The 14,792-nt window shown below is 38.6% G+C and overlaps 1 protein-coding gene across 1 annotated transcript in view; it reads left to right on the top strand.

Annotated features, from left to right (window-relative positions):
* Positions 1–14,792, top strand: part of CPB2 (carboxypeptidase B2) — a 51,546-nt gene that overhangs the window by 22,801 nt on the left and 13,953 nt on the right. The window contains exons 4-7 of the mRNA XM_037526805.2: positions 556–664; positions 4,482–4,583; positions 6,336–6,440; positions 13,019–13,129. Of these exons, the coding sequence (XP_037382702.1) occupies positions 556–664; positions 4,482–4,583; positions 6,336–6,440; positions 13,019–13,129 (427 nt within the window). The remainder of the gene's footprint in view (positions 1–555; positions 665–4,481; positions 4,584–6,335; positions 6,441–13,018; positions 13,130–14,792) is intronic.

Raw genomic sequence — 14,792 nt, 5'->3', positions numbered from 1 at the left:
ATTCTCAAATTGTTCAGTCCCAGTGATAGAATGACTTGACTTGGTTCAAATGTTTGCCTAGTTTGAATGTAGAACTTCTCAAGAGATATTGAACAAGATGCCTTTCTCACACTTTCTCTTTACCATTGCTTCTATTTCTCTAGAGATTTGATAATCTTTGACTATGCAAAACATCTGGTATAAGTCATCAGTTGTCACAATGAAAAAAGAAAATGCTTTCTTTTTTTGCTTGGCCCTAACTGAAAACAGAATACAACAGTGTTACTCTGAAGAAAATTGTCTGTTAACCTATATGCATACATAAAAACACTGAAAAAATACAATTGATAAGTGGAAAATGGTGATATTGGGAGAGTCAACAAAATAATTGTTGAATTGAATGGGTTTGTGAATTTCAGCTTATCACAATATTAGGTGGTGGTGTTTTCACTTTGGTGGACTTTTTACTTGTTAAATTTCTTAGTGAATCTTTCCCCATGTTGTACCTGCAATGGGCCACATGGGAAAATCAGATCCCTGTTTGGAAACCAGCTTGCCCTCTGTTTCATCACCTAGTGTCTCCATAGAAGATGTGGAAGAACTTATTCAACAGCAAACTTTGAATGACACTGTCAGCCCTCGGGGATCCTCATCATACTATGAACAGTATCACTCATTAAGTGAAGTAAGCCATCACACTTCTCTCTGAATTACTGTTTTCACTTGATAAGCATTTCCATTTTAACCAAGGGAAATTATTAAAGAATCATAATTGGTGAAAGAGGGTTAAAAAAAAAATTCACACGGGTTGATTTTGTGGTGGTAATTCATTCTTTTGTAGGTACCTTGCATGGGAAGATTGCATCATGGCCTCTAAATGGGCTGATTGTTCATAGCTTAGAAGATCTCTAACAGTTAAGAATAACAGTGCATGCTAAGGAACAAAGGGAATTAAAAATAGGACCTTTTTGTTGAAACTGTCCAATTAATCATTTTTCTTTAGAATGTTATTCAGATTATACCCCACTAAACAATTGCCAGATTATCTCATTGAATTAAAAGACTGTATTCAGTTACATTTAGTATACTATAAAGTGCATATTCTTCTGAAGAAGACCCTATTTAAACTGGTGGTGGTAGAAATAGCAGTACTAATAGTAATAGTAGTAATAATACTAGTAGTAGTGGCAGTGTCTTCTTTATTTTAATCATTAAGAAATTGGATGATTTTTCCTATCAGTACTTATAGTTTCCAATTTTCTAGAGGGAATCTGAGCAAGATGTTGATGTTCAGTTGACTTCAGTAAACTTTCATATAATACACTAAATCCATTTCCACATATTTATTTGTTGAAAAGGTAAACCCCTTAAAGGGCTTTCTTTTTTATATTGTAAATGCCAAGTAATAAAAACCCCTAGATACCTTTTATTCTTTCATAGGAGCCTGCTGTGGTACTGCTTAATATAAACATTTTTATCATCTTTGACTAGGTGCTCAGAAACTATTAAGGACCATTTCCATATTTTAATACATCTAAGACTCAAGTAATAAAAATCAATTTTCTATTTAATCTTCAAAAGCATCTGTTCCTTTCCAGTTAGTTAAACCAGAACTCAGTCTGCTTGATGTGTCTGGCTGATTTATGAGGATTTTAAAACTGTATCCCCCTCCTAGCCTTCTCTTCCCTAGCTTCTGTCCCTCCCATGTCCATCATCCGATCTACATAAACAACTTAAAGCTCAGAATCAACAGGCTAGGTAGGCATGATTTGCAAACTGGAAATGGTAAATACATCACTACTATGTTGAAGCTCAGTGAGAAGGGGCATGCCTTAAGCAGAAGTATTTTTAAATATTAAAAAAAAAATGCAATTATTTTGTTCAAAAAAGGTATCCCCAGGAAAGAGTTGGAAAGATATGGGAGGAAAATAAGTACATTACTGTGTTAGTTTAGATTACACTGTATTTTTTTTAAAGATTTATTTTATTTATTTATACAAGCACTGGGTACAGTCAGAAGCGCAGGAGAGTGAGAGAATTCACCAGAGCCAGAGTGAGGAACAGAACAGGCAGACTGACGAAAGGCACTGCTGAGGGGAGAAGCGGGCCCGGCAGGAGAGGTCTGCGGGCCATGTGGGACTCTCGTGCTGGGGCAGCTTCGCAGCCCAGCGCTCAACCGCTGCACCACCAGAGGGGGGCCCTAGGTTACACTGTATTAACAAAGTAGGGCAGGGTGGGAAGCTCAGACAATGGAAATGTATACTGTCACACAGTTTTGGGTGCTGGAAATCCACAGTAACATTGTCTGCAGGGTTCGTTTCTCATGAGGCATTGCTCCTTGGTTTGCAGGTGACCTTGTGTACCCACGTGGCCTTTTCTCCCTGTGTGCACATTCCGGCTGTCTCTCTGCAATGTCCTAATCGCCACTTCATATAAGGACACCAGTCCAGCTGGGTTAGGTTGCACCCCAATGTCCTCACTTTAACTTAATTACCCATTTAAAAACTCTACCTCAAATAGAATCACCTTCCGAGGTACTAGGATGAGGACTTCACTGTAGGAATTGAGGTTAGGAGACACAGCTAAGTTCACAATGAAGAAATTCGAGAAAATACTGTGGACCTCTCCTCCCCACCCACCATCAACAATTCTTTCTAAGAGGGTCATAGGAACTGTGACAGTTCTGCTCTTAGGAAATCCTTCCTCATGAGGGATGTGGCAGATTCTCTATCAGCTTCACCACATGATCACCTAGTGGTTAGGAGGCATTCTTGTATCATTCACTTTAACTAGGAAATCTTAAGCAATTAAACATAGGGAGAAAAAACAAATCACCAAAAAAACAAAGCACTTCTTAAAACAAATGGTAAAGGAAGAGAGTTCGTGGAAGGATGTCACCATCACTCCTGATTAGGTAACAAAATGAATAAAGTCTGTGAAGCTGTATTCAAACTGCACAGCCTTCCCTACTCTAAGAAATTCGAATCATTAACACAGTAACATACATAGTTTAACACAGTCGTTTTCATAGATGTACTTCTATTAAAAGTGTGGCACGGTAAAGATAGTCACAGTGAGGAACTCTTTGGGAGTTAAATTTCTAGCAAGCAAGACACAGATAACATGAGTATTGACGAACAGTCAGACCTTCAGAGCTTCTTAATTCCCAGCTGACAATAGTTACATTGCTCTGAGAGAATCTAAGTTAAAAGGTGCTCCGGTTTCCATCAACTAGGATTGCTATTTGAAATCACCTTTCAAAAAGATTTCAGAAATAAGGTCAAGGATTGGTCATTCTCATTTTAGAAAACATAAAAGTATAAGCATAACCCCAGAACACTTGGTTTACATTAAAACATGACTGGGCACCACCAAATCTCCAAACCAATGATGAGTCAACACCTGCTTTGAAATGGATGCTATCCTAAAGTCATTCCTAGAATTATTGTTTTTATTTTTGTTTTCCTGCCACTATAGAATCACAAATACTATGAATTCCACCCAAAAAAGAGGTCCAGAGTTAAACTCCTTGCTCATGATTGAGGGGGAAAAAAAATTCCCATTTGTTCTCCCCTTTGCCTCTCATTATTACATGGGTTTTATTGTGAGTACACTGGGAAATAATGCCATATTCACTAATTCCATGGAAAGACAGAGTTCAGGGCTTCCTTTGATGACCTACTGAAAAGTGAATATTTTAAAAATTGTCACAAATAAAAGTGAACTCTTGAATGATGAAGATTTCGTCTGCAGAAGCAGAGATTCAATGGCATGGGCCTTTAAAAATAATTCTCAGGAGCTATACTTTAAGGATTCACTTTCCTACTTTGCCATAAGTTACTTAGTACTTTTCCACTGTTTCTCTACACCTTGGTACTTCTAAAAACTTCAATTTTATTGATTTAATTAGCAGAAGAAACACTCTGCCCCAAGTGTTTAGTTCTGCATTTTTACTATGTAGAAAGGTTTTAGAGGGATCTCCTACTGAAGAAGTTGTCTGCTTCCTTTGGTCAAGAATATACTTTTAACCTACTGTAAAGGTCAGGAATGGCCACTGAGCAGGTTTTCTGATCCCATGCAGACCGGGTAAAGGAGCAGTCAGAGTCCTCAGTGGTTTTTTGCAGGTCTTTTATTGGGGTTCAGCGGGTACGTGGCAGGCAGGGGTGCTGGGGGGGCTGGGAGGCTGGCAGTCCTCCCAGCCCCCCAGCAAATCACTCTATCTGGGCTCTCTGGCATTTGTTCTGCTGCTTCTCGGCTTCTCTTTCGGCTTCTGCTTCGGCTTCTGCTGCTGCTGGCATCCCCGTGACGCTGCCCTTGAAAGCACAGTCTTAGCCCAGGTGAATCTCATCTACCTATGCCCACACCCAATTCCAGGTGCCCGCCATCAGGCATGCATTCAGGACAAGGATCCATCATCTATCCTGATGGCGGGAGGGCAGAAAAGCCTGACATATTTCCTTACCCTACACCTACTCTCTAACCACTGTTTTCTACTTTGACAGATCTATTCTTGGATGGAAGTTATAACTGAGAATTATCCTGATATGGTTGAAAAAATCTACATTGGATCCTCATTTGAGAAACGCCCACTTTATGTCTTAAAGGTATGTTGTGGGACAAGACATTGGTCTTTCAACATTGAGGGGTATGTTAGTTCTCCAGTGGTTCTTATTATTGCTTACATTTTTTATCTTTTGAGCCCTGGAAATAGTTCTATTGCAAGTATTCCTCATCTTCAACACCCTGCTATTCAGGGATTGGTTATTAACCACTAGGGGTGCAGTGTTGGTCCAAGAGTGGAAGCCAGTTTTAGAATCAACATTATATGAGCCATTTATCCTTCCTGAGCATAAGTGCCTACCTTCCTAAAAGGAGGGGAGTGATCGGGTTACTTTTTCAAGTCCCTGCTTGATTTACACCATCACCACCACCACCTCTGATTAGCATACTGAGACAAAAAACAACAACAGGAACAAAATGTAGTATGGAACAAACACTGCCACTGATGCCATCTTTGCAACCAGAGAAAGAGCTGAACAACCAAATCCATAGAAGGATACACGCCAGGGGTAGGGTAGATAATAGGGCTCATTGATGACTTCTGCTCCAGTCACCATCCATCTGGTTATTTTCAGTAGACTAAATTGGCCTTAGTAAAGATCAGTAACTATCACCACAGGAAGAAATTTTGGGAGCTGAAGTGACACTAATTCCTGCCTGTTAATTCTCATTCTGTAGTTTTGATTTTTACCACTCTCTTTCCTCCCACCCACCCCCAAGGAAAATTAAAATTAAAGGAAATGCTGAGAAAGAGTCAATAATTGGGAAAATACACTTGATTTAATAACATTTAACATTTAAATTATACATTTCCCTCCCAACTTAATCTAAATTGTGATAAGTGAGCCTCTTTGTTGTTGCTGTTTTCCCCTTTAGTAGGGTAACTGATTTGAAACACTGTATGTGATTTAGGAGCATGGTTTCACACCTTCTCAGCTGTGTGTTACCACCCCACCTCCACCATCCCAGCACCCAGAATCCCTTATCATGGGATCCTTGTGTCTCTGCCCACTTTTGCTCTCACCCCCATTTCTCTTCCCCTCTAGCAACCTCAAGTCTATGGTCCTATTTCTGGGTTTATTTTGGTTTAGTTTTGTTAGTTCTTTTGGTTTGTTTGTTTTCTCTATTTTCCACATATGAGTGAAATCATCCAGTATTTGTCTTTCCCTTTCTGACTTATTTCACATAGCATAATCCCCTCCAGTTCCAGCCATGTTGTCACAAATGGCAAGAGTTCATTTTTTTTTTTAAATAACTTAATAGTATTCCATTGGGGGTGTGTACCACATCTTCTTAATCCACTAACTGAGACTCCTTGGTCATCCGATGATAAGATGTCAAGTCAGGATTTCTGGGTTTTAATCTGCTCCAGCAAGAATTCAGGGGACAGAGGAAATGTTGGGCCCTCTTTGCAGCTCTGATGGTCAATCAGACCATCAATAGTATGTACCCTAGGGAAGCTGGCAAGGGAGCCAAGTTTGTCATTGCCACCACTGGCTTCTTTCCCAAGTCTTTCTCTGTTTGACACCTACAATGAAAAGCTGCCCACCAACACACGCCCATTCACCCCAAGTGAAGTGTGAATATACCCCTGAAGCATTAGTTCTCTGGCCTCTATTTCTCCACTTCAAACCTCACCAACTATGTGACCTGTAATCTTGCCAAGCTATAATTTGCCTTGAGAATTCTCAAAAAAAATGCAGAGAATAATCCATATTGCATACATTTGTTGAAAGAAAAAATGTAAGTTATCATTCTGAGGCCCCTTGTTATTGGTTTTTATTTTCTTTGGGCAGATTTCTGGAAAAGAACGAAGAGCTCAAAATGCCATGTGGATTGACTGTGGAATCCATAGCAGAGAATGGATCTCTCCTGCTTTCTGCTTGTGGTTCATCGGTTATGTAAGTCTTCATTCTCTTAAACCATCTTGTTAATATGTGTTCTAAGACTACCCATGTCAGAATCAAAAGGGTTGTTTATTAAAATGCATTTTCCCAGATCACATCATATAATTTGTGCCTTAAAAAAATCTTTGGAAGTCGGGCCTCCCCGGGGTCGCAGCGTTTGAGTGCTGGGCTGTGAAGCTGCCTGCAGCCCCTCACCTGCGGCCGGGTCCCACTTGGTGCACAGACCTCTCCTGCCACGCCCACTGCTCCCCTCAGCAGTGTACTTCGGTCCTTCTGCCTGTTCTGCTTCCCGCTCTGGCTCTGGTGAATTCTCTTACCCTCCCGCGCTTCTGACTGTACTCAGTGCTTGTATAAATAAATAAATAAAATCTTAAAAAAAAAAATCTTTGGAAGTAAGGCTTGGGAATCTAGTTTTCACAGACTTTCCAGGTGACATTTATGCATATTAAGTTTGAGAACCGTGACTGTGAGCATTTGAAGCATCTTTAAGATGTTTGCCTTTTCCTTCCTATATTTCTGGCTAGGGCTAAGTACTGGAAAAGAATTAAAAAACAGTGTGTAGTTGCAATATGTCTACAAAGTAGAAGAAAGAACTGAAGTAATTTTCTAAATTAGGCTCCAATTAATTTTTTTCTTTCGAATTATCTGATCATTTTTTGCCATATTCTCTTGGAAAATGAACATAAGTTACAACATTTCCGAACATATCATATTTTTGCATGTGTCATAATAAAGAATTTTGTCCCTGAAGAGAGCCTTGCTGTCAAAAAAAAAAATCCATGTATAAGACAAAGAGGAAGTCATAAAAAGACAAACAGTATTTCATAAAAGTAAATATGATAATGACTATGATCTTCTATAATAAATGAAAAGTAAAATTTATGCTTCAGATTTTATAAAATGGGCATACATATCCTTTCCTGATTTATACAACCAGCCATTGCCACTGAAAAAATAGCTTAAAATATGTGTCCTGCTGATAATGGTTATTGTCTCTGTATTCACAGATACACACTACACAAAATAAAGGAGTTAGGAAATTAACAGATTGTGAGGTAGATTGATCTGACTGAATGCATGAGGTACATCAAATGTACAGAATATTTCTTCCTCTGCTGGTTCTGAACAGACAAGTTATTCATTTGCCTTACAGTCTTCTACCCCACCATGGGAGCTGCTGCATCCTTGAGCCTATTCAGTAGCTCCCAACAAACACAGGTACTGCCCTGACCAGGTGAAGATGGTTCCAACAGACCCCTAACACAACCCAGTCATCTGAGAATCTGGAATCTTCCCAAGTTGATTAGCTTTATTCATTTTAGCACATGAAGGGAGCAGCAATTAGTGGAGAGAGAAAAGTGCAAAGCAAGAGAGAGAGAACATTGATTTTTCATTTCATCACTGAACCTGAAAAGGGCCAGATAGACAACTCCATTTCATATTGGAGAAGTTGTCCCTTATTTTTGTCCTTCTCAACACATGCCTCTTCTCTCCTGCTGTACGTGCTGCCTTTGACCCCGGCCACTTGCTGAACCTCTGAAAGATTCACTTTTTTTCCACAAATATTTATAAATTGCTGATGAGGTTTCAGACCCCAGAGGTACAATGGGGAGAAAGGGACAGCGCAAGAACCTGATTATTGAGTATTTTGTCCCAACAGCATGAGCCTGATTTTTGTAGCCCAAGTCAACATAGTCCATTAATTAACTTTTTTTTTTTTAAGATTTATTTATTTATTTATACAAGCACTGGGTACAGTGAGAAGTGCGGGAGGGTGAGAGAATTCACCAGAGCCAGAGCGGGGAGCAGAACAGGCAGACTGACGAAATATACTGCTGTGGGGAGCGGTGGGCGGCAGGGGAGGTCTGCGCGCCATGTGGGGCTCTGGTGGCCGGGGAGCAGCCGGGGATGGAGCCGGCGCTGCAGAGGCTGCGGGCAGCTTCGCAACCCAGCGCTCAACCGCTGTGCCACTGGGGAGGCCCCCATTAATTAACTCTTAAGAAGCTCTACCCTTGGTTGTCTAAAACTAATTGAGATCATCTGACTTTAGTAATGGTTCAATGGAAATTGGAGGAGGAAAAAAGGTTTTAATTTAGCTTTCAAAATGTGTATGTGGTAAATTTTATTTTTAAAAGGTAAAGCATGCAAAGATGAATTGAGGTTTTAGGTTTTTAAGTCTCTGTAAAACCCAAAAACTATGTCTCCTTTACTCACACTACCACCACACTTGAAATACTTCTAACATCAGACACATGGAGGCTTTATCCACCCCCAAAAAAGTTCTGTAATTGCAGCTGCATGTCCTACAATCTAACTCAATTCTGACAGTTTCTACCGTGACATAGTCTCAGATCCCACATGCTAAGGAGCTCAGACCCATATAACTGCATCACTTCCCCTTCAGTTACCAGTAGCAATTGTGACCTGCACTTCTAACTAATTAGTTATAAATCATAGCTTCCCAGGACCCCTTCTTCAGTTTTAATTTGCTAGAGTGGTTCACTGAACTCAGCAACAGCATACTTACTATATACCAGTTTATTATAAAAGGCTAAGGTAAAGGGTATAGATGAACAACCAGAGGGAAGAGATACACAGGACAAGGTCTGGGGATTGGGCTATCTCCATGCTCTCTCTGGGTGTAGCAGTCTCCCAGGACCTTCATGTGTTCAGCAACTGGAATCTCCCTGAACCCTATACTTTTGTGATTCCTAGAGCTTCATCATGTGTTGATAATAGATCATTAAATCCCATATGTGAGACCCATCTAACAAATCACCTTCTCAGCTCTTAAATTCTATATTGCTAAGCCTAACCTTAATTTTATTTTAGTGAATTTCTTCCATGGCCTTCCTCTGGATCTCAGAAGTAATTCTCTCCCTGATCCTTACTTAGATCCAGAGTATGGCCATGTATGAGACTAGGAAGACAGAGGAGCCACTTAACAATCTGACTTCTGAATTTCCTTTCCTTCTACTTCCCTTACTCCTCACAACTGCTGTGGCTTAATTTCAGTAGATTTCCAGTTCCTAGATATATATGCCTCCTTCCAATTTATCATCTCCTTTCCTGGAATCTCTTCCTTCACTAACCAGCCTGAGTCATATCATAAACCACCTATTTGTTCATATCCTGAATTTGCCACCCTTTGGCCTCCCTTCAAAAGTTCCAACCCCAAACACTCCATAGAATTCATCACCTTCTTTTGAGTCAGCTCACATATCCTGATTTTATTATCATACTTATCACATTGAGTTGTTTTATTTTCCTTTCCAACTTAACATCTTTATTAGCTTTTTGATATTGACGATCTTTCCTAAAGTATTTTTTTTTTTGTTCGATAACCCAGTATATTGGTTGGTCCACATAATCAGTGATCAATATCCCCTTGTTTAATATGAAATATAAATGAATGTGGCAGGTTTAGGCTGAAAAGCAACTTTAGGGTCCAGAAAGTGCCTCAACACTACCTATTGATGGGCTAAATACTTTATTACCAATGAAGAAGTTCTGAATTATACATCACACAGAAATTGTAGTAAAACTGGGAATTATAGCTCTTTGCTATATTTCTAAGGGTAGTGAGAATAACGTTTTATTTCCAGATCTTCCATTCATAGTGTCTTATATGTCTTTACACACTAACTTATTCTCTGTCAAATGGTTTTGAGTTCATTTGTTGGTAGGGATTGTTGTTTAAGACCATAATAAAGGCAAGGCTATACTGTATCCCCAGGCAAGTGAGATACAGAGCTGAGGAATCATCTGTCACAGACCAAGCTGATAGGAATCAGTCAAGTCTTTTTCTCCCACCCTCTAATCATTCACTTGCTGTGGCGCTCTGCCCTGGCACCGTCTATCCTCATCTTTCTTCCTGTTCTCTTATAGTAGGAAAGTGATTTCCACTATGTTACCTATCTTGTTGGCAAATCAATCTCTGAAAAATATTTACTGTCTTTTGTGTGTCAGGCATAATTTCTGCAGTCAACTACCTCATTAAGAGTGATTCATTCACTAGATACAAAACCCTAACAGTAAACACATTTACAGAATATTGTTGTGAAAATTCACTAAATAATGCATGCTTGGAGAGCCCCAGGGCATACAGATCAAAACTTAATAATAAAGAATTACTAGATTCATGCACATGTTCAACTTGGCTGAAAATGTTAACTTAAAATTTTCATTTCTTTCAACAGATTGATGGGAGTAAGTCAGAATTTTATATCAATACAAAATCTAAAATTATAAAATTCTGAGAAGAAAACATAGATGTAGTACATCTTTGTGACTTCAGATTAAGCAATGATTTATAATATGACACCAAAAGTACAATCACAAAAGAAAAAAGAGGATGAATAGGTTTTTACTAAAAAGCATCAAAATTAAAAGAAACTACCCTTCCTCATCGATTAAAATTCAGCAAAGCAGGCCTCCCTGGTGGCGCAAGGGTTATGCACAGCACTATGAAGCAATACACAGCCTCTGCAGCACGAGTTTGATCCCCGGTCCTAGTGGCCAAGGAGCAATCCACAAGGCGCAGCAGACCTCTCCTGACTTGCCCACTGCTCCCCTCAGCAATGTATTTCATTCAATTCGCCTGTTCTGTTCCCCACTCTGTCTCTGGTGAATTCTCTCATACCCCGCACCTCTGGCCTGTACCCCAGCTCTTGTGTGCATAAATAAATAAATCTTTAAAAAATAATTCAGCAAAGATTGTAGAAATGAAAATAAGTGCTTCATTATTTTGAATGAAAATAGGATCTAGTATTTTTCTGATTATGAATGCTGTATTAATACTGAAAAATTAATCCAACATAAATTTACAAATTTGTAGCATAAAATGTATTTAATTTTCTCAATTATTTAAAAGATTGTTCTCTCAGTCTATAAAATTTGCTCCCTTTTCATTAAGATTTCGTTTATGTCCTGTAGTAGATTTATAAATAACTTGTATGTGTGCTTTCCTTTCTCTCATATTTCAAAGTGGTGGTCATTGCAAATAATTTTGTTATGACTTATAATTGTTCTAGGGTCATATGAGTATATTTTAAATATGTAAAGAGTAAATGGTAGTTTTAGCTATTGCTAAAGTGGAATTAAAACTTTGTCAGTCATTAAATCTTTTCACTAAAGAAACAAATAACAACAAGCTAATCTACAAACTAAAATACAGCAATGTTGGCACAAGTGGAAATTTTATGTCAAAGCTTAGTTGGAGATAATGACTTAATCAATTGATATTTGTCTTGTGGTTCTTCTGTCCCTAAGTTTGCTTCATTTTGGGGTGAATTCCTTGGTTATCAGAATGTAAATGTCTTTGGATTGTGTGGAAATGAGTGACCTTCATGCTGGATGAGTCCAGAGAGCAGCATCTCATGATGCCTATTGGGAAGCACATAGTGAATACCTAGGGAAAGCTACCACTTATTTTAAAGCAAAATGAGCAGGAAACTTACTTAATTGTAACAAAAAGTAACTGTTACATTTCCTACTTTACTAAGCAAATACCACTCATCATTAAGATATCAAAGACCAGAGTTGAGTCAGCACGTCTTATTTTCAATTTTTTTTTTTATAGAGGCATGTTTTATTTTTTTATTTTTTGTTTGTTTGTTTTGTTTATACATGCACTGGGTACAGTCAGAAGCGCGGGAGGGTGAGAGAATTCACCAGAGCCAGAGCGGGGAGCAGAGCAGGCAGAAGGACCGAAGTACACTGCTGAGGGGAGCAGCAGGCGGCAGGAGAGGTCTGCGTGCCATATGGGACCCTCCTCTGGTGGCCGGGGAGCAGCCGGGGATCGAACCGGCGCCGCAGAGGCTGCTGGCAGCTTCGCAACCCAACGCTCAACCGCTGCCCCACCGGGGAGGCCCTTATTTTCAATTTTTATAGGTAAATGTTGAAAACATTTTTTCACTACTCACACTCTCAAAACTGATATAGATTATTGAAAAAGCATTTGGATCTTATCTAGGATTTTTGTTTTCTTAAATCTTTGTAGTGGGCTTTATGACTTTAATAAATAATTCTTTTTGTTCCTTACAGGAAATTTTAGAAAATTTCTGGTTCTAGTTTTGTCTCCTTTAAATGGGAAGTCCTTTCATCCCATGTCTAAGGCATTTGCTAACTCTTGGCTACATAATACTCTAGTTCAGTCTTTTTTGAGGAATTAATACTCTCCTGAAAGTTAAATGTGCAAATCTAAACATGTCAAAGTACTTTTTCAAAAAAAGAAAATAAAAAATAGGGTCTCCCTGGTGGTGTGGGGGTTAAGCCTCAAAACTATCAAGCTATTACCAGCCACTGCAGCCTGAGTTTGAACTCCAGTCAGGGAGCTAAGCTACATGGTGCAGCAGACCTCTCCTGTCTAACCTGCCGTTCCTCTCAGCAGTGTATTTCAGTTGATCTGCCTGTTTTGCTCCCCACTCTGTGGTGAATCCTCTCACCTCCTGCACCTCAATTCTTATATGCATAAATAAATAAAATAAATCTTAGAAAGAAAATAAAAAATATAAATAGACTAAATGGACTTCAAAGAGATATTACTAAGCATATTTGGTTTAATTTTGTAGGTAACTCAATTCTATGGGAAAGATAAAACATATACCAATCTGCTGAGGCACATGGATTTCTATGTTATACCAGTAGTTAATGTGGATGGCTATGACTACACATGGAAAAAGGTAGGTGAAGGAAAAGAAAACAAGAGGCCCCTTTTGAGAATATAACATGCACAGACTGAATTATTCATAGACTTCTAGATCTTGGCACAATGATTTTATAATGAAAAATAACTTTAAAAATTTATATTATAGAAAAGTTCAAACATATTCAAAAGTGGAAAAAATCTTGAACTCTAATATACCCACCATGTAGCTGCAACAATAAGCAATTCATGGCCCATTTTTTTCATCTATGTACCCAATCATTTCTATCTTGCCCAGATTGTTTTGAAGCAAAATTCTGGTGCCATATCATTCCACCAATACACATCTAAATATACATTTATAAAAGAGCTCTTTTTTTTTTTTTTGAATTTTTCAACTTATTTTTTTTTTATTAAATAATAAATTTTATTTTTATATTCCCCCATACAACTGCACATGCCCCATTCTGACCCCAATCCCTCCCCTCCCGGCCCCCACCCCCCAAAAAGTGTCTCTGGTTCATAGTTTTTTGTTGATTTTGATTTTCACTTTCTTATATTCTTTTTCCTGATCCCTTATTTAAGTTTTCTAGATTCCTGCCATGAGTGAGACCATCCGGTATTTTTCTTTTTCTTTTTGGCTTATTTCGCTGAGCATGATCCCTTCCAGCGCCATCCATGTTGCTGCAAATTGCATGTGTTTATCTTTTTTGAATGCTGAGTAATATTCCATGGTATATATGTACCACATCTTCTTGATCCAGTCATCTATTTTTGGGCATTTGGGCTGTTTCCAAAGCTTAGCTATTGTAAATAGTGCTGCTATAAACATAGGGGTGCAGGTGTTCTTTGGAATTGATGTTTCTGTGTCCTTTGGGTAAATACCTAGGAGTGGAATTGCTGGATCATATGGAAGCTCCATGTTTAGTAGGTCCAGAAATCTCCACACAGCTCTCCATAGTGGTTGGACCAGTTTGCATTCCCACCAACAGTGCAGGAGAGTTCCTTTTTCTCCACAACCTCGCCAACATTTGTTGTTGCTAGTTTTTTTAATATGTGCCATTCTCACTGGTGTAAGATGGTATCTCATGGTAGTTTTGATTTGCATTTCCCTGATGACAAGTGATGTTGAACATTTTTTCATATGTCTGTTGGCCATTTGCATTTCCTCTTCAGAGAAGTTTCTTTTTAGCTCTTCTGCCCATTTTTTGACTGGAGTATTTTCTAAAAGAGCTCTTTTTCAGGAAAAATAAACACAGTATAATTATACCTAAAATTGAACAATTACTTACATTGTAAAATGTCCAATTGGTATCAAATTTCCAATTGTATCCTAACTTTATTTCTTTGATTCAGAATACAAACAAAGCTTGTATGTTGTGATTGGTTTTTATGACTCAATTCTGTTTTAATTCATAGAGACTCTTCCCATTCTTTTTTTCTCCCTACTTTATTCATTGAAGAAAAGAGTTTCCCTTTGTCAGGATTTGCTCATTGTGTTGCCATGTTGCAGTTTGACATTTTTCTGTGTATTTTCTAAAACGTGGTATTTGGATTGCTGATGCTAATCCAGATTCAGGTTTTGTTTTTTTGGCAAGACTATTTCATTTTGATAGTGTGTCCTTCCTTCAAAAGGTGCATAATGTCTGATTGTATCTCTTCTTATGATGTTAGTTACCATTGGCACAGAATTCCTAGAT

The sequence above is a fragment of the Talpa occidentalis genome, unplaced genomic scaffold (genome assembly GCF_014898055.3).
Source record: "Talpa occidentalis isolate TD23 unplaced genomic scaffold, MPIMG_talOcc4v2.1 talOcc4.5, whole genome shotgun sequence".
NCBI classification, from domain to species: Eukaryota; Metazoa; Chordata; class Mammalia; order Eulipotyphla; family Talpidae; genus Talpa; species Talpa occidentalis.
The sequence above is the reverse complement of the archived record's forward strand: the minus strand, read 5'-3'. Positions and strand labels throughout refer to the sequence as shown.